This window comes from Gorilla gorilla, chromosome 10 (genome assembly GCF_029281585.2).
Source record: "Gorilla gorilla gorilla isolate KB3781 chromosome 10, NHGRI_mGorGor1-v2.1_pri, whole genome shotgun sequence".
NCBI classification, from domain to species: Eukaryota; Metazoa; Chordata; class Mammalia; order Primates; family Hominidae; genus Gorilla; species Gorilla gorilla.
This window is the reverse complement of record NC_073234.2, coordinates 136,403,253-136,428,160: the sequence shown is the minus strand read 5'-3', so window position 1 is coordinate 136,428,160 and position 24,908 is coordinate 136,403,253. Positions and strand designations below refer to the sequence as shown.

Genomic DNA, 24,908 nt, shown 5'->3' with positions numbered 1-24,908 from the left:
AATGCCTGTGTGAGTAGGTGATGGGGTCAGTACAAATGGCATGTGGGTCACTAGCTGGAAGGAGTTGGGGCAGGATGGAGTGGCCCGGTGGGTACATTGGTGACAGAACAAGGCCACGCTGATCCAGGGCCTCTCAGAGCTCAGCAGGTCACAGCTACACAGGCCTGTGTCCTGAGAAGTGTGGCTGCCAGAGTGGTATAGCGGTCCCAGGGCTCTCCATAGGCCCAGGCTGGGGGTGCCCAAGTCATAGGCTGCCCCCTTCAATTCCAAGTAAGAAGACTGTATCCCACGCAGCAGCGACAGTCCCTCCTACATCTGCCATGAACAGGCTTTGCTCCTAGCTCTCCACGACCTCCTCCTGTGCAACCCGAGCAGCCTCCATGGGTTGGGGCGCCTCAGAGCCCTCCCTTTCTGATGCATCAGAGCAGAGTGGGGAGCGAGGCACAGCTGTCCAGGAAGGGCCACGGTTGCTCGGCAGGCTCAGGTCCTCCAGGCAGGGCTGGCTGCTGCCCTCATCACCCCCCAAGCAGGCAGTACAGGCCCCAGGGCCCAGGTGCCGTTGTTACTGGGAGGAAGAGGCCATCTGCGTGGAGATGAAGGTCTCGATGACACTGTGGTTGGACGGCAGCAGGTGGCTATGGCCGTTGCTGGAGTCTGAGCTCTGGTACAGCACCAGGCTGCTGGAGGACACTGCAGAGGCAAACAAGGCTGCTGGACCCACCAGGCACCCACCCACACCCCACCTGCCTGTCCCTAGGGGTACTCGGGATGGGGAGGCAGGGCCACACCTCCTGGATCACAGCAGATAACAGGAACCCCAAAGTCACACCTCTACCCTCAGTTCTTAACAAAGGGAGCCTCCCAGCCAGGGTCCGGGGCCGCCCAGGGAGTGGCCTCAGTACATCTTAGTGTGAACACTGGAGAAGCCCCGGTGAGATGCCGAGGTAGGTAGTTGTACGTGTTGGCTTGGCTAGGCTGAGTCAAACACTAATCTAGGCACTGCTGTGAATGCAGGTGCTTTGTAGATGTGGTTAACGCCACAATCAGTTGGCTTTGAGTGAAGGAGATTACCCTGAAAATATGGGTGGGCCTCCTGCATCAGTGGAAGGCCGTAAGAGCAAAAACCGGTTTCCCAGAGAAGGAATTCTGCCTCAAGGCTGCAGAATTCACTCCCCGGAGCTGCCGGCAACAGATTTCAGGCCTGCCAGCCCCCGCAGACACGAGCCAAGTCCTTCAAATAAATCTATTGGTTCTGTGTTCCTGGAGAACCCTGACTGATGGCAATGGTTAAGAGAATGGGCTTTGAGGTGGGACCTGGGTTTGAGTCCTGGCCCTGCCATCTGGTAGCTGTGGGAGATGAGGCAAGTCCCTCCCCTCCTTGAGTGTCCACTTTCTCATCTGTAAAATGGGGGTGGTCATGGACACGCCTCATGGGGTGAATGCCAGGACACAGAATGGCCTCAGTGGCTGTCATGACAGCTGCCAGGGCCGGGTCCAGGAACCTTATAGAAAGGGGGCAGCTTGCAAAAAGGCAGGCTGCAAAGCCCACCCACCTGACTCCAAAGTGCCCACTCCTGACAATGACATCATAGATTACAAACTCAGGTGACCGCCCCACCGCCAGGGGTCATTGGAGCCGATGTGAGTGGATGCAGTGAGGCCTGGTGCACTGTTATATGGGAATATGAATTTTTCCAATTTTCCAAAAGATGCCAGAAATCTGGATTTCTATGTGAAAATTCCTGATTTTGAAATGTTGGCAACAAATTCAAAGAATGTTCACCCCTGAGCCAAGCCAAACCAAACACATGCAAGAGTCGCTTCTGGCTCACAGACCTGGTCCTTATCGTTACTCTCCACTGCCTCTAACAATTACTTCATCTTTTTCCTCAGTCCAGTCCCTGAGATGTTCTTGTAATGTGGGCCCCATCTTCCTGGGGTCGCCTGTGCCTCTTGGGCTTCATGGAACCCCACCCCACCCCTCCATGCCTGCCAGTGCTTCCTCGCAGCAGCCCTAGGCCTGCTGCATGCACAGCCCCACAGTGACGGACAGCAACAAAAGGGGTGGGACCAACATGGAAGGGGGCAGGGACAGTAAGGGAGGGGGTGGAGCCAGGGCCTCACCCGTGGGGCTGGCGCTGAGCCGGTGGGCCGGCTGCAGGTGCTGGATGCCGGCAGGGTCCTGGCTGGGGACGTGGAGGGTGGTGGCCTGAGATGCCGGCGTGTGAAGCCCGGACTCACTGGAGGCCTCAGTGTCTGAGGTGAAGACCTGGGGGAGCAGAGCAGCCTCCTGAGCCCGGGGGATGTGGGGGTGAGGGGCTCTGTCACAGGCCGAGGGAGGGCCAGCAGGCCTGGACCTTACCTGCTTGGTGGGCGTGAGGCTGGCCAGGGCGCTCAGGTTGGTGGTGTCGGTGATGAGCATAGTCTGCGGGAGCAGGCCCGTGTGGGTGTACTGGGCCACCTCGGGCTTGTGGCTGTAGAGGGCTGGCCGCAGGGGAGAGAGGGGCAGACGTGGCAGACGTGCCTGACAGCCCTAGTCCCAGGCCTCAAGACTGGGGAAAGGGGGGCATGGGGCCTGCTGAACAGCCAGACTGGGCAGCAGTTGGAGATCCAGGGCTGATTTTCAAAACTGGGGGCTCCAGATAAAGGGACAGACCCTCTCCCCATTACAGGGAACTGCTCAGCTGCGATTGATGCAGGGGAGCCTGGAGGAGGCCAGAAACCAACTCCAGCTCCTCTTGTCACCTGGAGACAGCAGGTATGAAAGGGAATGGGAGGTGGGGGTGCAGGGCTACTGTACTAAGCACGGGTGCTACGTACTAAGCGCAGGTGCTACTGTACTAAACACAGGTGCTATGTACTAAGCGCAGGTGCTACTGTACTAAACTCAGGTGCTGTGTAGTAAGTTCAGGTGGCCCCTGTCAAATCGAGCAAGGCAGAGGACAGCAGTACTTCCATCTCCAGGCCACCTTTCCAAATATAACCCCATGTTTTGCCTACAGCACCTCCAGCCACACCTCAGGAGACACATAGACCCTACGAGAGACACACAGATGCTAGGAAAATGCACATAAACCACATATTCTCACAGTGACTCAGATAAAAACGTAACACACACACACACACATACACTCTCAACCATGTACACACAGACATATACAGGCCCCAAATCTCTTAACCCAGTCCCAAATTCCAAAAAGGTCTGAAACCAAAAGATTTCCTTAAGATTGGCACTAGAGCTCATTTGGTGGCAAAACCCAGCCTGAACCTGATGTGAGGTTATGAGTGTTTAAACTGCCTTGTGGAAATCCTATCTTTGGCTGCAGAAATAGCAGTGCTTTGATCACAGGGGACTGTCTCAAACCCTGCTGGGAGTGTTATGTGATAGCTGGCATATCCACCAAATTACTTTTTCTTTTTTTTTTTGGCAGAGTCTCACTCTGTTGCCCAGGCTGGAGTGCAGTGCAGTGGCACAATCTCAGCTCACTGCAACCTCTGCCTCCCAGGTTCAAGCGATTCTCCTGCCTCAGCCTCCCAAGTAGCTGGGACACAGGCACGTGCCTCCACGCCTGGCTAATTTTTGTACTTTACTTTAGTAGAGACGGGGTTTCACCGTGTTGGCCAGGCTGGTCTCGAACTCCTGACCTCAAGTGATCCGCCCACCTCGGCCTTCCAAAGTGCTGGGATTACAGGCATGAGCCACCACGCCTGGCCCCAGATTACCTTTCTAAAATCTGAATAGATTTTAGAAATTCATATGGCCCTAAGAGTTTCAGAGAAACACGGGCATGCACACAAATGCATGCACAACCGATACACACCCAGACACGCACTGGGGATCTGCTCACACAAGCAGTCATGTGCACACACACAGATACGTGCATTCACATGGGAACACACTGTGGCCTGCAGACACCCTCAGTCACGGAAATACACTTGTCCCGGAGACACACGCAGACTGCAGCGCCTGCCAGGCACCCCTTTCCCCTGCATCCATTGACAGCCAACCTCTATCATCATCTCCTGCTGTGTGGGGCACAGGGCGCTCACCGTGGGGGCTCTGCAGCTGAGCCATGGTGGCCATGAAGGGGCTCTGGGTCACATGGCTCTGCACAGGTGGCATGAGCGGCTGCTGGTAGGAGGGGTGCAGCGGCTGGGAGAACTGGACGGGCTGCAGGGTGGTCAGGCTGCTGCCCATGCTGTTGATGACCGGCACACTCTGTGCCTGCGTGGAGGCCAGGCCTGGAGTGGAAAGGGAGGGAATCAGCTGGGTCCCCCAGTTATATCCCACCCCCGCCCAAGACCTCCCAAGGGCACCACCTCTCCATCCCAGAGCCCGTGGTTTGGAGGAGGGGGCAGGGTGGTCAGGAAACAGCCCTCCACTGGGACCTGCCACTAATTTAAGTGGCTCTGGCAAGTCATTCTCCCTCTCCGAGCCTTTAGCTCTTTATCTAGGCTACTGGGAGAGGCAGGCAGTGACTTGTTCAAAAGTTGTCAAACTGCAGTTCCCTGGAGCCCTGGGGTTCCACAGCAGTGCAAAGGCCCTGGGGTTAGCTCTCTGCTCCCCTCTCCTAGCAGCTCCCTATCTATCTTATGTACTGGGCTTCTGCATAATTGTACCTGCAAATAAGGGCTTTCTGGGCTTAATTTTTCTTCATAAAACAAAAACTTAGAAAACATCAGTCCCCCTTACCCTGCTGTAATTTGCCCATAGACCCTTCACCTTCTGAGGTACCACAGAATTGATGTATTATGCTTAGTGCCTGCCTCCCTGCTTGAGTTGCTGACATTTTGGTCTGTTTGGTTCACCCAGGTATCACTGATGTAGCACAGTGACTGGTCCAGAGTAGGCACTGGATAAATACATGTTGTATGAATGAATGAATGAATGAATGAGTCCCAGTGGCTCTTCCAGCTCCTGGATTCTGCGGTTGCCCCATGAGCCTCCCACCCAGGTGCCCACCCATCCCCACCAGCTTACCGATGACCAGGGTGGAGGCACCTGTGTTGGTGAACGTAGGACCCAGGGAGGCAGGCTCACCAGGCCCGATGGTCATGACCCCAGGAAGTGAGGCCATGATGAGGTTCTGGGGCTGCTGGTTGAGGCCTGGGGATGTCTGCTCCAAGCTGTGCAGTGCTGTCAGGGTGCTGACAGGGGGGAGGGGGCCCCCAGCTGCTGAGACCTACGAGGGGAAGCCAAGCTATGTCTGGGGGGCCGGGGTCCCCACAGGGCCTCCCTAGGGACTGCTCCAGAATCTCCCTGCCAAGGAAAGATGAGATTGGGTTTTCCTTACAAGCAAGGACACTCACCAGCTTGGCTTCTGTACTCAGCAGGCTGTGGCTGGGCTCCAGGCCCGTGGGGGACACTTGGTGCAGGGGTGTAGACACTGTCACTAAGGGACCGCCGCTGCTTGAGGGTACTTCTGCAGTCTCACTGGTCGCAGGCTGTCCATAGCGCACACCTGGAGAGGGAAGCAGTGTCCTGCCTCAGCACCCCACTTCCCTGCCCTCCCCTGCCTCCATAGCCCTCAGCACTTCAAACTCCATTGGTTTGCTTAGGCCAGCTGCCTGTCTGCCTTTATGCAGCCAGCAAATCTGCCTGTGTTTCTACCTTTTGCCAAGCCCTGGGTCAGCTGCTCCCAGTTCCTTGAAGGCTGGGACTGCATTTATTAGCTCCATTCCCCCCACTGCCTAGTGCTATACCTGACATGCAGTAGGTGCTCAGTAGAAGACAACTGAACTGAATTTAACTGAATTTAGTTGAAATGAATTGAATTGATACAATCTGAAATGAATGAATTGAATTGAATTAACCGAAATCAACTTAGGTTGAGTTGAGTGGAATGATATGAAGTGGAGTGGATGGTGTGGAGTAGAGTAGATGGAATTGAGTGGAATGAGTGGGATCAAGTGGAATGGGTACAGTCGAGTGGAGTGGTAAAGGGTAGAGAGGATGGGTGGGGAGGAATAGAGTGGAGTGGAATGGTATAGGGTGGAGTGGATGGAATGGTGAGGAATAGTGTGGCGTGGAGTGGAATGAATGGAGTGGCTAGAGTGGAATGGATGGAGTCGTGTGAACACAGTGGAGTGGAATGGTATGGAGTGGAGTGAGTGGGTTGGAGTGGAGTGAATGGAGTAGAGTGGAATGGTGGAGTATGTGAATAGAGTGGAGTGGAATGGTATAGAGTGGAGTGAGTGGATGAAGTAGAGTGGAATGGATGAAATGTGGAGTCATGTGGAGTGAATGGAGTTGAGTGGATGGGACAGATAGAATAAAATGGTATGGAGTGGAGAGGAGTGGAGAGAAGAGTGGGTAGAGTGGATGGAGTGGAGTCTAATGGAGCTGGTTGGAGTGCAGTGGATGGAATGGGTGGAGTGGAGTGGATGGAGCAGAGTTGAATGAAGTAGAGGGAGTGGAGTAGATGGAGTTGAGTGAGTGGAGTGGATGGAGTGGAGCTGAATGGAGTGGATGGAGTAAGTGGATGGAATAGAGTATGGAGTGGATGGAGTAGAGTTGAATGTAGTAGATGGAGTGGAGTGGATGGAGCCGGGTATGGAGTGGATGGAGTGGAGTTGAATGTAGTGGATGGGATGAAGTTGGATGGAATGGATGGAGTGGAATGAATGGAGTGGAGTTGAATGTAGTAGATGGGATGAAGTTGGATGGAATGGATGGAGGGGAGTGGATGGAGTAGAGCTGAATGTAGTAGATGGAGTAGAGTGGATGGAGTGGAGTTGAATGTAGTGGATGGGATGAAGTTGGAGGGAATGGATGGAGTGGAGTGGATGGAGTGGAGCTGAATGTAGTGGAGCTGAATGTAGTAGATGGGATGAAGTTGGATGGAATGGATGGAGTGGAGTGGATGGAGTAGAGTTGAATGTAGTAGATGGGATGAAGTTGGATGGAATGGATGGAGTGGAGTGGATGGATGGGGTAGAGTTGAAGGTAGTAGATGGAGTAGAGTGGATGGAGTGGAGTTGAATGTAGTGGATGGGATGAAGTTGGATGGAGTGGAGTGGATGGAGTGGAGTTGAGTGGAGTGAATGGAGTAGAGTGGATGGAGTGGAGTCGAAGGTAGTGGATGGAATGGGGTTAATTGTAGTGGATGGAGTGAATAGAGTGGAAAGGAGTAGAGTGAATGGAATGGAGATAGAGTGGAATGGATGAATGAACAGAGTGAAGTAGAGTGATAAGGAGTGGCGTGAATGGAATGGAACCAAACTGAAGTGCAAAGAGGTTTAGGTGACTGCTGTCACTGGGACAGCCCTCCCCAACCCTCCCACCTTCCCACGTGTCCCTTGTCCCCACATACCACTCACCGTGGACCTTACTGGGGGAGAGGGCAGGTGGGGGCAGGCCAGGGGAGCTGTGAGCGGGCAGCGCAGGTCCCGGGCCTGGCCCTGGGGGGGGCCCGCTGTACGTGTCCATGGCCAGCTTGTGCCGGAAGGCTTCTTCTTTGCGCCGGTTGGCAAACCAGTTGTAGACACGCACCTCCGTGACGAGGTTGGAGCCCAGCCCCTGTGCCTGTGATGGGGACACCCCTCTCTGGATGCATTCCGCCCTGCAGAAAAAGCCACCCATGAGCCTCCAGGCCAGGCTCAGAGGAACCCTGTCCTGGGCATGAAGGGGAGGGTTCTGAGAAGCTGAGCTCTGCTGGAGGGTTTGAGGCTGGCAGATCTGGGTTCCAATGCCAGGTCTGCTGTGTGACCTTGGGCAATTGACAGTCTGTCTGCCCTCAGTCTCTCCATTCATAAAGTGAGCAAAAGAGCCATAGGATTGTAGAGAGAATCGAATTGGGCGAGCATCCATGGAAGGGGTTGCTTGGTGTCCAGGGTGCAGGGGGGCTGCGAGGAATGGGTTTAGGTTCAAGTATTCTCAATTTTCTGGGCCAGGCTAAGCCAATATCAGGAGTTCTCGGCAACTGGACAGCCTTTTACAGGACCTAGAGTCACCTTCCCCTTCCCTGGCCTTGCCGCAGCCCAAACCAAACCAGCACTGTTTCCCGCCCACCGTTGTACCTATTGCACTCCTCCACTAGCGTCTCTCGCTCCTCCTTGCTAGGGTTCTTCTGCCTCTCATAGGCCTGGAACAGGATCTGCTGGGATGCTGGGCCCCACTTGAAACGGTTCCTCCGCCCCTTCTTGGTTGGTAGCTCATCACCTGTGGGCTCTTCAATCAGCCCTCCCTGCCCTGCATGGGTGAACTCTGCAGGCACAGAAAGCCGTGAGTGGGGTACTGGCCACTCTCACCTTCCCATGTCCATTCCCCTGACCTTGCCCTTGATTATTTCTCATTGCCATGGTGCTGAACCAGAGGAGCTTACAGCTAGAACTTAGAAATCATCTAATCTACTGATGACAAACACACAGCACACATGCCATCACTTTCTTAACCTGTGTTCAAGGCAAACATCACTAATCAATCCCTGAATGCTTTCCTACCAACCCAAGATATGATCTCACCATCCTTCTCAGTACAAGACTGCAGGTAAGCATTAGCATTTGTTCTGATTTGGCACATTTACTATCCCCATTTTACAGATGAGGAAGCTGAGGCTCAGAGAGCTTACATATTTTTCCAGAGTCACGCAGTAGAGCAAAAATTTGAGCCATATGTCCTCAGTGGATTCAGAATTATATTCAGCTTTCCCGACTTGAAAATCAGGCTTAAAATGCAAATGTTAGCTAGAGGAAGAGACCCAGCTAGCCTTCATCAGCTGGTACCACTTTACTGGAAACTAGTCTACCGGATTATCCCTGAGCAGGCCACCAAAGGACTGGGACACACAAGTGCTAGGACAGCACTTTATGAGAAGAGAGGAAGGTAGATTCTGAATCAGGGGCACAGCAGCAGCAGCAGGGCCCTCACCATCTCAGTGCCAAGAAACAGCAGCAGGCATAAGTGGCTAGGACTATACACCTGGTGCACCACACCTGGCTCATTTATTTTTATTTTTATTTTTTGTAGAGATGGGGTCTCCTTCTGTTGCCCAGGCTGGTCTTGAACTCTTAGGTTCAAGTGATCCTCCCACTTTGGCCTCCCAAATGTGCTGGGATTACAGGTGGGTACAACCATACCAGGCTGGGAGCTGGTAATATTCTATTTTTTATCTGTATTGGTGTGTTCACTTTGTGAAAATTCATTGAACTGTATGCTTTGGATTTGGGCACTTTTTATGTTAGACTTCATTTAAAAGTTTCTGTTATAGCAGACACAGTGATGTGTGCCTGCCATTCCAGCTACTTAAGAGGCTGAGGCAGGGATCACTTGAGCCCGGAAGTTCAAAACTAGCCTGGGCAACATGGCAAGACCTCATCTCAAAAAATAAAATAAATAAAAGTTTACATTATCAAGTATAAAAAGAGTCATTCAACTGAAAGTAGCTGAAAAGAAGAGCTCTTTTCCTTCTGAGGTTGCTAAGCTGGTAGGATGGCAGCCAGGGCTTCCAGAACCCATCTTTGCCTATATGGGGAGAGCCTGTCTGAGAATGAAGCCAACAAAAAAGAAAAGAGTCAAGAAATGCTGTGTGAACCTCATTTGAGCCCCTTGATCTAGCCATGCCTGAAGCAGCCCTGGACTCCTCACATTGCTTCAGTCAATACATTCCCTTTTCTGTTTAAATCCATTTGAGTTGGGGTTCTGTCCCCTGTTACTGAAAGAGTCCTAATACTATAGTCATATATTGACTCTGCATCTCAAATTCTCCAATTTCTCCTTAAAAGTTAAAAATCCCCCAGGGAAAGCTATTTGGGCCACAGTTTGCATCTCTATTCTCAGCTCTAGGCTGAAGTCCTTGATGACATCTCTAACTGTTAGAAATTTTTTAATGCATTTTATCGAATATTGTAAAATTTCGTCTAGTGATGGTTTTAGGAGAACACTATTTCTCTCAGAAACTAAATCTAGTTCTAACAGATTTTCAAAATCTTTATTGTTTCTTCTCATACAAATTAAAATAGTATTAAAATGTACTGTTTTTCCAAGTGTGTATTACAGCACAGTAGAGTGTGAACACCCCAATAATTGGGATGAGGGGTAGCTATAGAGTAAGGACTAGAGTTGTCTATTGCATGCATGCATGCATGCATGCATACATACATACATACATACATTTATTTGACAGAGTCTCCCTCTGTCACCCAGGCTGGAGTGCAGTGGCGTGATCTTGGCTCACTGCAACCTCTGCCTCCTGGGTTCAAGCGATTCCCTTGCCTTGGCCTCCCAAGTAGCTGGGATTACAGGTGTGCGCCACTACGTCCAGCTAATTTTTGTATTTTTAGTTAAGATGGGGTTTCACCATGTTGACCAGGCTGGTCTCAAACTCCTGCCCTCAAGTGAGCGACCTGCCTTGGCCTCCCAAAGTGCTGGGATTACAGGCATGAGCTACCGCGGCCGGCCTGCATACATTTTTTTTTTTCCCCAACAGTGATTTTTACTGCTGGTGGAAGTGTAAATTGATATAACTTCTTTGGAAGGAACTATGCCAATATGTACCCAAGATTTTAAAGCAGCTACTCTGTGTTCCAGCAGTCCACTTCTAGCAATTTATCCTACAGACACAGTCACATGTGAACATGCACTTATATAAAGAAGGATGTTTTTTGCTGCAGTTTGTTGTATTCGCAGATTGCAAAATCCCTAAAAGTCCTTCAGTGGGTGGCCAGTTAAACAAATAACAGCCAGCAGCCCTTATAAAGAATGAGATCCATCAATCTCTCAGTGCCAATATGAAAAGATATACAGGATTTATTGCCAAGAGACAAAATACAACGTGTAAAATAGTGTGTCTAGTATGTTCCCATTAATCAGAAAAAGAGCAAGAAAATAACATATCTATTGCTACTATATGCAGAAAATCTCTCTGGAAGGATACACAAGAGTCTGGGAATTCCAGTGGCTGCTTTAGGGGAAAGGCATCTAATTTTTCTTATAAACTCTGTTTTTCTTCTTTTTTTTTTAACCAAATGTGTATTGCCTTTCTTTCTTTCTCTCGTTCTTTCTTTTCTTTTCCTTCCTCCCTCCCTCCCTTTCTTCCTTCCTCCCTTTCCTATCTTTCCTCCCTTTCCTATCTTTCCTTTCTTTCTTTTTTAGAGGAAGAACCTTGCCATGTTGTCCAGGTTGGAGCCGAACCCCTGGGCTCAAACAGTCCTCCCACCTCAGCCTCCTCAGTAGCTGAGATTATGGCACACCACCATGCCTGGCTATTTCCTTTTTTAAAAACCTGGATAATTAAGGCCAGGCGCGGTGGCTCACGCCTGTAATCCCAGCACTTTGGGAGGCCGAGGTGGGCGGATCACGAGGTCAGGAGATCGAGACCACGGTGAAACCCCAACTCTACTAAAAATACAAAAAATTAGCTGGGCGTGGTGGTGGGCACCTGTAGTCCCAGCTACTCGGGAGGCTGAGGCAGGAGAATGGCATGAACCCGGAAGGCGGAGCTTGCAGTGAGCCGAGATCGCGCCACTGCACTCCAGCCTGGGCAACAGAGCAAGACTCTGTCTCAAAAAAAAAAAAAATTAACCTGGATAATTAATAAAAGAAATGACAAAAAATGTCACGTCACACATAGATGGAGGTTGGAAGGTGACAGTGCCCTTGGGATTTGGTGGGGTATGAGGCCTGGAGAAGAAAACCCACCATTCCCTGAGTAATAGGGCTCTCAGAGCTTCCTGAGTTTGCAGTGGAGGATTTCCTGAGCGTAGACCTTGCCTCTGAGCCTTTACTGATGCTGTTCCTTCTGCCTGAAACACCCTTCCCTGCGTCTCCATGGGTCAAAATTCAACTCCCACTTGAAGACCTAGTCTAAAGGTCATATTTGCAATGTGAGCCTTCCTGATACCTCTGCCTTCCTGAGGAAGAACAGGTTACTCCCCAGTCGACAGTCAGCTCAGCACCCTGAAATGCTTTGTGTAATACTCTGCACTGGACCAGGCACCCCAAAAATGCATGATAAATAGCAGCCATTATTGTTGTTGTGGCTGCTGTTGTCCCATTCTAATACATGACTCGCTGGATCATAATGAGCTTTTCTCCCACTTTCCCACTTAACCATAGGCTCTGAGAAAGCAGGGACCCAGGCCAGGTATGGTGGCTCACGCCCCTAATCCCAGCACTTTGGGAGGCCGAGGCGGGTGGATCACCTGAGGTCAGGAGTTCAAGACCAGCCTGGCCAACATGGTGAAACCCCCGTCTCTACTAAAACTACAAAAAATTAGCCAGGCATGGTGGTGGGCACCTGTGATCCCAGCTACTCCGGAGGCTGAGGCAGGAGAATTGCTTGAACCTGGGAGGAGGAGGTCACAGTGAGCTGAGGTCGCACCACTGAACTCCAGCCTGGGCAATAAGCAAAACTCTGTCTAAAAAAAGAGAAAGCAGGGACCCATTTCATTCATCTTTGGATGTTCAGGACCAAGCCTACTCCCATCCCACAGAGTGCCTGGCGCAGAATAGGTAATAAATGCAGGTTGAATCCCACTGACTTCCTTTCCATCTACCTGTCTGTGTAATGGGGATGGTGAAGCTTCCAGCCCCCACCTATGAGTTAGGGGAGAGTCCTGGGCTCTCCCAGGGAAGATGCGGGGTAGGGTCATTACTTACGCTGCGCCACCTCTCGCTGCTTGCGGACGTACCAGGTGTACAGGGCGGCCCGCTTCTGCGTCTTCATGGGAGTGCCCTTGTTGAGGTGTTGGGACAGGTGGGACTGGTTGAGGCCAGTGGTATCGACCACCTCCCGCTGTGGGATGTTGTGCTGCTGCAGGTAGGACTTGACCATCTTCGCCACACGCCACGGGTCCTCCCTGGGAGGAGGGCAAGGACAGGGTCTGCTCAGCAAGGGCTGTCTCTCCCCATAGGTGGGGCTGCGGTCCTGGGTGCTGGAACCTTGTCAACCCTGAGGGTGGGGACTGTGCATGAAAGCAGTTATGGAGCCCAGGGGCCTACACATGGACTCAGGGACAGTGAGGTGTGGTCATTTATGCCAGGACACAGGGACACAGACACATGGTCATGAGGACAGAGACTTGTAGATGCACACACATGACAAACGTGGACACAGGCCTATGGACACAGACACTGGAACAGATAAAGGTTTAGAAACATGGATACACAGACACACAACACAGATGAAGATATGTGGATAGATGGATGAATGGGTGGATGGATGGATGGATGGGTGGGTGGGTGGATGGGTGGATGGGTGAATGGGTGGATGGGTGGATGGATGGATGAATGGGTGGATGGATGGGTGGGTGGGTGGGTGGGTGGGTGGGTGGATGGGTGGATGGGTGGGTGGGTGGATGGGTGGATGAATTGGTGGATAGATGGACTGGTGAATGGATGGTAGGGTAGAGTGGATGGACAGATAGATGGGTGGATGGATGATGGATGGATGGATGGTTGGATGAATGGATGGATGGATTGGTGGGTGGGTGGGTAGATGGATGATGGATGGATGGACGAAGGAGACCTGCTGGAAAAAGGAAAGCATTAAATCTGAAAACAAGGAAAGAAATATGGATTCTCCAATTTTACACCTACTCCAGCCTGGGTGACAGAACAAGACCCTGTCTCAAAAAAAAGAAAAGAAAAGAAAAAAAGTGCATTTACTGCCAGTGATTAGGGTACAAACAGGTAGACAGATAGATAGATAGATAGATAGATAGATAGATAGATAGATAGGTCAACTTTGTGATTTTTTTCCCTAAAGGCTGTCTTAGAACTGAATCCTTTCAGGTAGGTGGGACTCTGCTTGTCCTGTGACCTTGGACAAGGAATAAAATGATGCAAATTCTGTGGGCCTCAGTGGCTTCTCTCTGTATATATATATTTTAAAAAATGCTTCCTGAAAATCTGCACCCTTGGCTGTGGCCAGGCCAGTTTCCCCACAGCACCAGAACAGGTGGCTGGTTTTTCTTTTCTTTTTCTTCCTTCTTTTTTTTTTTTTGAGATGGAGTCTCACTCTGTCACCCAGGCTCAAGTGCAGTGGCGCGATCTCGGCTCACTGCAAGTTCCGCCTCCTGGGTTCACGCCATTCTCCTGCCTCAGCCTCCCAAGTAGCTGGGACTACAGGCACCCGCCACCACGCCCGGCTAATTTTTTTGTATTTTTAGTAGAGACGGGGTTTCAACGTGTTAGCCAGGATGGTCTCGATCTCCTGATCTCGTGATCTGCCTGCCTCGGCCTCCCAAAGTGCTGGGATTACAGGCGTGAGCCACCGTGCCCGGCCGCGGCTGGTTTTTCAACAGAGTCTCAGGTAACAGGGTTGACATTCAGAGGCCTCATAGTACCAAAAATGCATGTGAACACTGGAATCCTACTCTGTGGGTTGAGATTCTCCCACCAGAGAGACTCAAGGGACCCGATGCCACCTGTGAGTCATGTCTCTGCTCACTGTGGGTCTCCCTGTGGGGGAACAGAAGGGATCAGACTGCCTGAGCCATATAAATTTTCTCTCCTCCTCTCCTGCTCTGTCTCAATCCCCGCCTCTTTCTCTCTCCCTCTCCTGAACTTATATTACCAATATATCACAGATAGGCTGGGTGCAGTGACTCACACCTGTAATCCCAGCACTTTGGGAGGCCAAGGTGGGCGGGTCTTTTGAGGTTAGGAGTTCGAGACCAGCCTGGCCAACATGGAGAAAACCATCTCTACGAAAAAAATAATAAAAATAAAAAATAAGTCAGATATTGTGGCAGGTGCCTGTAATCCCAGCTACTCGGGAGGCTGAGGCAGTAGAATTGCTTGAACCCGGGAGGCAGAGGTTGCAGTGAGCCGAGATCGTGCCACTGCATTCCAGCCTGGGCAACAGAGTGAGACTCCGTCTCAAAAAACAAACAAACAAAAAGTTACAGATAAATACAGCTCAATACAGCAGCACTGAAACAGGCAGACTGGGATTTGAACTTGAGTCTGCATGATTCCAAAGCCTGTGCTCTCCCAGGCCTCGCTGAGCAATTCACTTCTAGAATTTGTGGCTTTTAATATTGGCACAGGTGACAAATGGCACAAGTAGAAGGCAATTCCTTGCCACGTTGCTTGCCATAGCAAAAGATTGGAAGCCACCAAGGAGCCCAGCAAAAGGATACTGATTAACTAAATGGAGGTGCATCTGTTCAATGCAACCACTGAAAAAACCCCGCTGAGGAAGCTCTGTGTGCCCAGATGGAGCACAGTTTATCTGGTGTGTCTGCTGTGCTGCTATTTATGAATAATTTGAAGTGAGGTAAAAGAGGATTTCTACATATTTGTGCACGTGTAAAATACCGGAGGGCACACAAGGAACTGGGGACTCTGGTTCCTTCCAGAGGAAAACGGGGTGCTGGGGATGGGAGTGAGAAGGACAGTTTTCTCTGTTGTCCTTGTGTACTTTGTAAATTACGTAATATATACTATATATGCATATATGATATTTTTATTTTTATTTAGTTTTTTTTTGAGACAAAGCCTTGCTCTGTGACCAGGCTGGAGTGCAGTGGCGCGAGCTCAGCTCACTGCAACCTCTGATTCCCAGGTTCAAGCGATTCTCCTGCCTCAGCTTCCCGAGTAGCTGGGATTACAGGTGCGCGCTACCACACCCAGCTAATTTTTATATTTTTAGTACAGACAGGGTTTCACCATGTTGGCCAGGCTGGTCTCAAACTCCCGACTTCGGGTGATCCATCCACCTTGGCCTCCCAAAGTGCTGGGATTACAGGTGTGAGCCACTGTGCCCAGCCAATATTTATTTTTATTTATTTATTTTTCTTTTTAGAGGCTACTTGCTCTGTCTCCCAGGCTGGAGCACAGTGGCGTGATCATAGCTCACTGTAGCCTCAAACTCCTGGGCTCAGTTGGTCCTCCCACCTCAGACTCCCAAGTACTTGGGACCACAGGCACATGCCAACATGCCCGGCTAATTTTTGTACTTTTTTTTCTTTTTTCTGTTTTTTTTTTTTTCGTAGAGACAGGGTCTTGCTATGTTGGCCAGGCTGGTCTCAAACTCCTGGGCTCAAGCGATCCTCCCACCTTGGCATATATAATATTTAAAACTGAATTGTAAACTGGGTATGGTGGCTCATGCTGGTAATCCCAGCTCTTTGAGGCTGAGGTGGGAGGATCACTTGAGCCCTGCAGTTCAAGACCAGCCTGGACAACATAGTGAGACTCTGTCTCTATAAAAAAAATAATAAATTAGCCAGGCATGGTGGTGCACACCTGTAGTCCCAGCTTCTCAGGAGACTAAGGTGGGAGGATTCCTTGAGCCCAGGAGTTTGAGACCAGCCTGGACAACATAGTGGGACCCTGTTTCTACAAAAAATAGAAAAATTAGCCAGGTGTGGTGGCACAAGCCTGTAGTCCCACCTACTTAGAAGGCTGAGACAAGAGGATCTCTGGAGCCCGAGAGATCGGGGCTGCAATGAGCTGTGATTGCGCCACCGCACTCCAGCCTTGGCAGCAGAGTGAAATCCTGTCTCAAAAAAAAAAAAAAAAAAAGTCTGAGAACTCATGTTTCTTGAGGATTTACTATGAGCCAGGCACCGTGCTGAGGACTGGCCACTTACATCTTATAACCCTAGGAAGTAGACGGTGTGCCCATTTTGCAGAGGAGAAAACTGAGGCTCAGAAAGGTGCAGTCACTTGTGCAAGGTGATCTAGTTGGGACTCAAAAATATTTCATGTTGCCAGGACCACCCCACCCCCGCAGGCCTCTCCCCAGCTTCTCTCTCTCCCTTCTTTCCTGGGCTCCTAGGATCCTCTCTCCTTCATCTCCCTGCTTTGCTGAGTGCCAGTCAGAGCTCAGAAGGAAGGGCAGTACAAAGTCCAGCCTGGTGCTCTGTGGCAAACATGTTTATCTGATCCTAGAGCCAGGCTGCCTGATGCCTCCCCTCCCCCATCTGCAGCCATCGCCCTCCTGTGCCGTGTCCTCCTGTGTCCTCCCTTCCTCCCTCCTTCCCTTCTGTCTCCCACAAAGAGAATAGGGTCAGTCTTCCTCTCACCTCTTGAGAGCCTCTCCTGAGCTCAAACCAAAGATTTGCTATGTGCCGCTGTCCATCTGATTCCATGTCTGTCTGTTTCTTTCTCTCTCTCTCTCTCTCATTCTCATTCTCATTCTCTCATGCCAGGTCAAATTTAAGCTGAACTTGAAAATAAAACAAAGGCCAGCCACCCTGCACAAATACATGTGCAACCCTTAGAAACCGAAGACAGTCTTTTGAATGTGAAAATGGAAAGCAAACTGTTAAAGTGAGCTGATAGGAACGTTCCACTTTTAAACAATTCCTAGTAGAGTTGGGCAAAAAATCCACAACAAAAAAGTGAATTTTAAATGCCAGTTAGGAGACAGAGAACCAAGAGGGCATGTCTTTCCCTCTTCTGGGAGAAGCCACCTGTGCCACTTTTTCTAGAACCTACTGAATCAATGTCTCTCTCTCCCTACCCCCGACTCCCTTGCTATCACTCTCTCTTCTGTCTCTCTGTGTGTCTCTTACACACACACACACACACACACACACACACACACACACACACACACACACAGAGTCTCCAAGGGCCTGACTATTTTTGAGGGCAGATTCTCCAACTGGCAGAACTAAGAGGCCAAGGCTGGGCGTGGTGGCTCATGCCTGTAATCCCCACACTTTGGGACGCCGAGGCGGGTGGATCACATGAGGTCAGGAGTTAGAGACCACCCTGGCCAACACAGTGAAACCCTGTCTCTACTAAAAATACAAAAATTAGCTGGGTATGGTGTCGTATGCCTGTGGTCCCAGCTACTCAGGAGGCTGAGGCAGGAGGATCACTTGAACCTGGGAGGCGGAGGTTGCAATGAGCCGAGATTGCGCCACTGCACTCCACCCCCAGCAACAGAGTGAGACTCCGTCTCAAAAAAAAAAAACAAAGAAAGAAAAAGGAAAGAACTAAGAGGACAAGTCTCCAGGCATCTCCTGCTTTGACTCTAATGGGTTTGAGAGTCAAACCAATGTGGGTTCAAATCCCACCACTGTGACCTAGCCGCGCGTGCTCTTGCATGACCCACATCTGCCCTGTAACGTGGGGTAAATCCACCCCTACCTCACACTGCTACTGGGAAAATTAAATGGGCTTCAAATAGGGAGGATGAACTTAGGGCAATGCCTGGTGCACAGTAAGTGCTGAATTTGTGGAATAATATTGTCATCATCATCTTAACAATGCAGCCCTGGAGACGCTTGTCCCCACACAGCAGAGCCCAGGAGAAGTGAAGACCCGCCCACATCTTCCTCCTCTCTCTCCTACCCTTTCCGGGGTCAATCGGATGTCCAAGGCTTTGAGCCTCTTGCCCTCTGGCCCCTGGGGTTTCAGGGCATGCAAGGTTGTGGTATTCATCTCCACATCTGGAGGGGAGCTGACTTCTCAGTGTGGGGGCTTTAGACCTGGCCTTGATTCTTTGCTTAACCTCTGTGTGCCTCAGTTTCCGCATCTGTGAAATGGGGCTAATGATATTTCAGACTTCAGAGATGGGGAGGAGGAAAAAATGAGCTTAGCGCATTTTGTAAGCCCTTTGTGAACTCCAAAGCACTGTATGGAAGTGAGTTGATGGTCAACTTAAACAGCAGGAATGACTGGGGAGGGGAAAGTATGACCTCGAGGTTGCTGTATGGAGCGTGAGGTAGGAGGACCCAGGTCCAAGTCCTGGCTTGCCTTCAGTCATTTGGAAGAGTTTCATTCGGTAAGGCACTGCCTCTCTCAGCCTTAATTTGCTCATCTGTAAAATGGGATCACTAATAATAACTGCTGTATATTGCACTTACTTCATGTTTACTCTACAAGTGCCATGCCATTTAACCCTGTGGACAAGGGCTATTGTCATCTCTACCCTGCAGATGAAACTGAGGCTCAGAAATATAAAATCACCTGCTCAAGCTAGAAAGGGGCAGAGCTAGGATTAGGATGCAGGCAGTCTGGCTTTTGTTGGGGACGTCAGATCCTCTGTCCCCCTCCGTGGCTACTGTTTTCCTGAGTCTCAGTGCCCTGATGCTGCCTGATGGGCAGGATCAGAATACTTCAAGATTGGGGTTTGAAGGCTGAGGGCAGTGGCTCTGAGTGCCTGTAATCCCAGCACTTTGGGAGGCCGAGGCGGGTGGATCACCTGAGGTCAGGAGTTTGAGACCAGCCTGGCCAACATAGTGAAACCCCATCTCTACTAAAATACAAAAAATCAGCCAGGCGTGGTGGTGCATGCCTGTAATCCCAGCTACTCAGGAGGCTGAGGCAGGAGAATGGCGTGAACCCAGGAGGCAGAGCTTGCAGTGAGCTGAGATCGCGCCACTGCACTCCAGCCTGGCCGACAGAGCGAGACTCCGTCTCAAAAATAACAACAACAACAACAAAAAAGAAACACGTTGGGGTTTGAGCTGATCAGGGACAGAAAGGACCCGGGAGGACACCCAGGAAGGAACTCTGGGTCCCAGTTTCTCCCTTGGCCACGTCTCAGGCTGCTGGGCCCTGACCAACAGGGCAGCAGATGTTTTCAGGGCCTCAGAGAATCCCAGTCACTCATTCATTCCTGCTGTGCATCAGCCACTGGGCAGGATGTGGGTACAAGTGGTAAATAAGGCAACACGGGCCTTGTCCTTGAAGAGCTTCTATTTTCATAGCAGGAGATAGAAAACAAACAAATCAGATGATCACAAGTCTTGACAGGGAACCAGAGAAAGTAAACAACAGCAGTGGAAGAGAGTGACGGGGGTGGGGCCCCCTTTTGGATGGAGCAATCAGGGAGCTGAAGGAGAAGGAATCGGCCATGGGAAGATCTGGAAAGAGGTTCTGAGCAGCAGGAAGAGCACGTGCAAAGGCCCTGGGGTGGGAATTGGCTTGGGGTACTGAGGAACAGCAAAGCCAAAATGACTGCAGCAAAGGCAGTGAGGAAGAGAAAGACCTGGGAAGAGATCCAGGAATTTGGTGGGGTGGAGGGAGGGGAACGAAACCAAGGCAGGGAGTTTGGACTTTATTCCTTGGCCAGGGAGGGAAACTGAGGCAGAAGGAGAGGAACAGACTTTCCCAAGGTCACTCAGGGAGCTAAGGGGGAGATCTGAAGAAAGAGCTCAGGTTCCCGCTGTGGCCACCAACATGGGGCACCCCAGGGAGGCCTGGGACCCAGGACCCACCCTGGCTTCTTCCGAGACACTGACTTCTCCCAGGAAACAGCTTCTACTAGACATTCTGCCTTTGTACCGTCTTCCCAGCCTCAACCTCCCCGATGGCCCAGGCCTTCAATAGGGGTCCCCCGCCCCTCTCTCCCTGGCTCCTTCCCTGACCCTGACGCTGGAGGCCCCACTTTTTTCACTCAGGGCGTTTTCCGATCCCTTTTGTTACCTGAACAATAAGTAACCCAGGTAGTTAGTTATAAACTCTGCAGGAACAAGGAGCTGGTTGATAATTTATAGCAACATCTCAAATTTAAATGGAAAGTAAATAGCATGCTGTTAGCATTAAAGAAAACCCAATCGGGGCAGGCGGGAAGCACTCCAGCCTCCTTGCAAGCTTGGGGCGCCTCATTCTCTCCCGTGCCCCTTCTACCAGCTGGGTCTGAGCCCCCGCCCCCCTGGCTCCTCTGTTCTGCTTCTCCCAGTTTCTCTGTCCATCTGCCCCAATGGCCTCTCTCTACACTCTCTGCCTCAGCTTCCAGGTCTCTGCTGGTCCCTAGGAAGCACTTTGACCTCTGCTTCCCCTTCAAATGCTGTGGATCAAGCCTCCCCAACCCCACCATCCCACCAAAGGGGGCTGCTGACCGAGAGAGCTCACTCAGCCAGGTAAGAAAGCATCCCCTGCCCCCACCCTCACCCCAAAGCCCCCAATCCCATCTGGGGCCCCGGGCAGGTCAGGCCCAGCCCCACCCCGTCGGGTTGCCTTCGCCCTGGGTCTGGGATGCCTGACTCTTTGCCCCTCCCCTGCAGCTCTGGAGTCCTTTGCCCTCCTCTTCCTGCCAAGTCAGGGGGCCCTGGCTGCTCCCCTGCCCCCTGTCCAGGCCCTCGGGAGGCTCCCTGAGGCCTCTGGGAAAGCAGGAATCCTCCAGCCCTCCCCCACCCCAGCTGGGATCAGGACCTTGGACAGAAAGGAGATGGGCCCCTTTGGAGCATCTTTGGGGCTCGGTCTCTCTCTGACTCCCTGGCCACCCCCTGCAGGCCTCTGGTCCCTGGTCATAGCAATTGAGAGCACCGAACACAGTAGGTTTGGGGCCTCAGTTTGGTGAACTTCGTCCAGCTCCTTCCCGGCTCTAAGCCCCAGTTTCCCCATTTGTGAAGCAGAGTCACCAATAGCTTCTGCCCAGGACTCCTCACCATGAAGGGAAATTATTCCTGTGAAACCTCAGCGCACAGCGCCCAGGAAGTAGTGAACCTCCTCAAGCAGGCGCTGTAGGGTGGAGGTCAGGGAGCCGCTGGGGAGGGGTGGCCCCTGTAGCCCCCAGGCCATCCTTCCTTCTCCCCCACACCCCCATCCCCCACCCCCACTAGGTGGGAGGTGGGTTGGCCCAGATCTTTCCAGGCCACCATTCCTACAAGTTAATGATCACAGACCTTATCAGAGCCTTTTGCCGTTTATAAATTTATAAAACAAAAGAGAAATAATAAAGCACGTGGGTAATTAGTAACTAGGTCAGCTCTGCTGAGGAGAGGGGAGGCATCGAGCTCAGGACCCACCCAGTTCTCCAGGAGACGGGGAGTCCGCCAGCGGATGGGGATGTAGAACGGGCAGCCTCTAATGGCGCCTGCTGGTGAGGTGGGGTGCCTGTGGCCATACAGGAAAGGGGAGCAGCTCCCACCTCGAGGCTCTGTCTGCCTCAGGTAAGAAAGACCTGGGCTTCCCTGGCTAAATGCATGAGTCCCTAGGAGGCCAGGAAAGCCCCCAAACCCCAGCTTCGGGCCCTCCTCCCTGGCAGTGCTTCCTGGCCCCCGGAGCCTACCCACTGAGGACTCAGTGCAGGAGTTAGGGTCTGGAGAGTATAAATGATCAGAGTGGCTAAAAATTTCCACCACCTCCCAGTTCTCCAGGCATTTGAGTTGTGAACTCACCTGCTTTTTCTCCCATCTTGGACCCCCCTGGGAAATGTCCCCCTTGCCCAAGGACTGGGCTAAAGGCCTGGGTTCATGGGATTTGGGACTCTTCAGAGGAGCAGTTCAGGGGCTGGAGGCTCAAACCTCCAAGCAAGGACCCCTGGGCTCTCATGGGCCCTGTCCCCCTTCCCAGCAACTAGGCTAAAGGCTGAAGGTCATGGGGACTCAACTCAGAAGGGGGGCTCGTTAGGAGCTGAGGGGGGGCCCCTCTAGGCTCTCCAGGGAGCAGGGACGGGGCAGGGCTCCTTACTGCAGAAGGGTCTCCACCACGGCTTTCTGGTGGGCCGCCTCCTCAGGGCTGAGGTTCTCCAGCTCTTTGAGGATGGGTGGCGTGAAGTCTTCCCCATCGTCGTCCGTCTCGTCCTCGGAGCCCCGAGTCTCCCCCAGCCCATTGGGCAGCTCAGCCAGCTCCCCTCGACCGCCGCCGCAGGACTCCCCCTTGTCCAGGGGGCCTTCTCCAGCCAGGAGGTAGGGCCCCGGCTCACCCAGTGCCTGGATCAGTGCCTCTTTGCTCAGCCCTGACTCCAGCAGGGCCGCCAGGAGCTCCGTCTGCAGCTGGCTCAGTTTAGAAACCATGGCTCGGCTGCCACAGGGCCACGCGGCGTGGGTCCACCACGCTAGCCGCCTCCCCCACCGCGTGGGTTGCGTTTGCCTGCCGGCGGGCAGACACAAACCAAACTCCTTGCACCCACTGCCCCCCCAAAACCCCACTAGCCAAGCCCTGTGGGCACCCCCAACCCCCAACCCTGGCCCCAGCGGCCCGTGAATCAGGGCCCCTGCCTGTTCTGTTTACATTGGAGCTGGGGAAATTCTCCAAGGTTCATATTTATCCGTGTGCTTAGCGAAGGGACTGAACTTTGGACTTCAGCCCTGCAAAGTGCAGGCCTCATGGCAGCGGAGAGGGACAGGGAGCTATGGCCTGCGATGGGAGTGGGCAGAGGGGAGGGTGGGGGAGGCGCAGGTGAGGGGCCCTGAGCAGCTGGGATGGAAGGTGCTGGGAGCCAGGGAGGCCATCAGGAGAGCAGCGTTGGGTCCTACCCCCGAAAGAACCTTGTAGGGGCATCATGCTGAGACAGGAGAGCCAAAAATGCTTGCTGCTTACAAGAGCGGCAGCAGCAGGGAGCTCTAGACAGCTGGGCTAGCTCTTCTCAAGGGCAGAGGACGCTTACGGCCATTTTGGGGCCCTTCCATCCATTTTGGGACCCTTCCACCCCACTCCCGGCCTGACACCAGGCCTCCCTGTAGGAAAAAATATGTTAAGATTACCATGTGCCAAGAACAGTGCTGGCTCTGTGAGGGCAAATTCACTTCATTGCATTCTGCTACCAACTGTGAGCGGGTACAGAGATTATCCCCATTTTATAGAGGAGGAAATCGAGGCTCTGAGCGGTTAAGTAACTTGTCCAGGGTCATACAGCCAGCAAGGCACAAAACATGCAAGGTGAGACTGAGTTGAGATGAGTGTGACACTTGCCCCAGATGCAAATTTATTTTTTTATTTTTTGAGCTAGGTTCTCACTTTGTCACCCAGGCTGGAGTGCTGTGGCGCGATCATGGCTTACTGCAGCCTTGACTTCCTGGGTTCAGGTGATCCTCCCGCCTCAGCCACCCAAGTACCCAAGTAGCTGGCACTACAGGCACGCACCACGACACCCAGCTGATTTTGTGTGTGTGTGTGTTGTGTGTGTTTGGGCTGTGTGTATGTGTGTTTTTGGGCTGTGTGTATGTGTGTTTTTGAGACAGAGTCTCACTCTGTCACCCAGGCTTGGAGTGCAGTGGAGCGATCTTGGCTCTCTGCAACCTCCGCCTCCCAGGTTCAAGCAATTCCCCTGCCTCAGCCTCCGGAGTAGCTGGGATTACAGGCACCTACCACTACACCTGGCGAATTTTTTTGTATTCTTTATTGAGTTGGGGTTTCACCATGTTGGCCAGGCTGGTCTTGAACTCTTGACCTCAAGTGATTCGTCCGCCTCGGCCTCCCAAAGTGCTGGGATTACAGGTGTGAGCCACTGTGCCTGGCCTTGTGTGTGTATTTTTTGTGGAGACAGGGTTTTGCCATGCTGCCCAGGTTGGTCTCAAACTCCTGGACTCAAGCCATCCGCCCACCTCAGCCTCCCAAAGTGTTAGGATTACAGGCGTGAGCCACCATGCCTGGCAGCCCAGGTGCAAATTTTAAGGGAGTGCCAAAAAACCCAGTCATCAAGGTAAATAACATTTTTATGCAATATGTTTTTAAAATTAAAATGAATGCAAAACCCCAAAGAATTAAAAACAGATGTCTATACAAAAACTTGTGCATGAATGCTCATAGCAGCATTATTCACAAGAGCCAAAAAGTGGAAAAAACATAAATATTCATCACCTGATGAATATATAAACAAAATATGGCTTGACCATGCAATGGTATAGACATATATATTTTTGTCTTTTTTTTTTTTTTTTTTTTGAGATGGGGTCTCGCTCTGTTGCCCAGGCTGGAGTGCAGTGGTGCAATCTTGGCTCACTGCAACCTCTGCCTCCCGGGTTCAAGCAATTCTCCTGCCTGAGCCTCCCGAGTATCTGGAACTACAGGTATGTACCACCACGCCCAGTTAATTTTTGTATTTTTGGTAGAGATGGGGTTTTACCATGTTGGCCAGACTAGTCTTGAACTCCGGACCTTAGGTGATGCCCTCGCCTTGGCCACCCAAAGTGCTGGGATTACAGGCATGAGCCACCGCATCCAGCCAATGCAATGGTATATTATTTGGTCATATAAAGGAATGGAGTTCCAGTACATGCCACAACATGCATGAGCCTTGAAAACATGATGCTAAGTGAAAAAGTGGTCACTAAAG

The 24,908-nt window shown here is 51.8% G+C and overlaps 2 protein-coding genes across 5 annotated transcripts in view; one reads left to right on the top strand and one right to left on the bottom strand.

The window, feature by feature from the left end:
* C10H12orf43 (chromosome 10 C12orf43 homolog) overlaps positions 1-24,908 on the top strand; it is a 54,515-nt gene that overhangs the window by 14,719 nt on the left and 14,888 nt on the right. For 2 of the 3 annotated variants that reach the window (XM_063694413.1, XM_063694412.1), the window contains exon 7: positions 20,639-20,769. In XM_063694413.1, the coding sequence (XP_063550483.1) occupies positions 20,639-20,769 (131 nt within the window). Of the gene's footprint in view, positions 1-2,672; positions 3,512-20,638; positions 20,770-24,908 lie in introns of those variants that run through there. The other variant, XM_063694414.1, reaches the window with a different exon arrangement.
* Positions 563-22,844, bottom strand: HNF1A (HNF1 homeobox A). Of its 2 annotated transcripts, XM_055358168.2 has the most exons (10): positions 22,322-22,844; positions 12,599-12,798; positions 8,020-8,206; positions 7,321-7,562; positions 5,311-5,462; positions 4,982-5,183; positions 4,051-4,242; positions 2,363-2,484; positions 2,125-2,269; positions 563-690 (listed from the first exon to the last, which is right to left on the bottom strand). In XM_055358168.2, the coding sequence occupies exons 1-10, from the start codon at positions 22,645-22,647 to the stop codon at positions 563-565; spliced, it is 1,896 nt and encodes a 631-aa protein (XP_055214143.1). In that variant the 5' UTR covers positions 22,648-22,844. The 2 variants fall into 2 exon arrangements, with proteins under 2 accessions (XP_055214143.1, XP_055214142.1); XM_055358167.2 differs by having other exon boundaries at positions 2,125-2,484.

Coding starts and splice junctions, on each gene's coding strand:
- HNF1A (XM_055358167.2), bottom strand. CDS start 22,647: ATGGTTTCTAAACTGAGCCAGCTGCAGACGGAGCTCCTGGCGGCCCTG. Junction 5,184..5,310: donor TGAGTACAGAAGCCAAGCTG/GTGAGTGTCCTT, acceptor TTCCCCTCGTAG/GTCTCAGCAGCTGGGGGCCC. Junction 2,485..4,050: donor TCAGCTGCAGAGCCCCCACG/GTGAGCGCCCTG, acceptor CCCTGCGGCCAG/CCCTCTACAGCCACAAGCCC.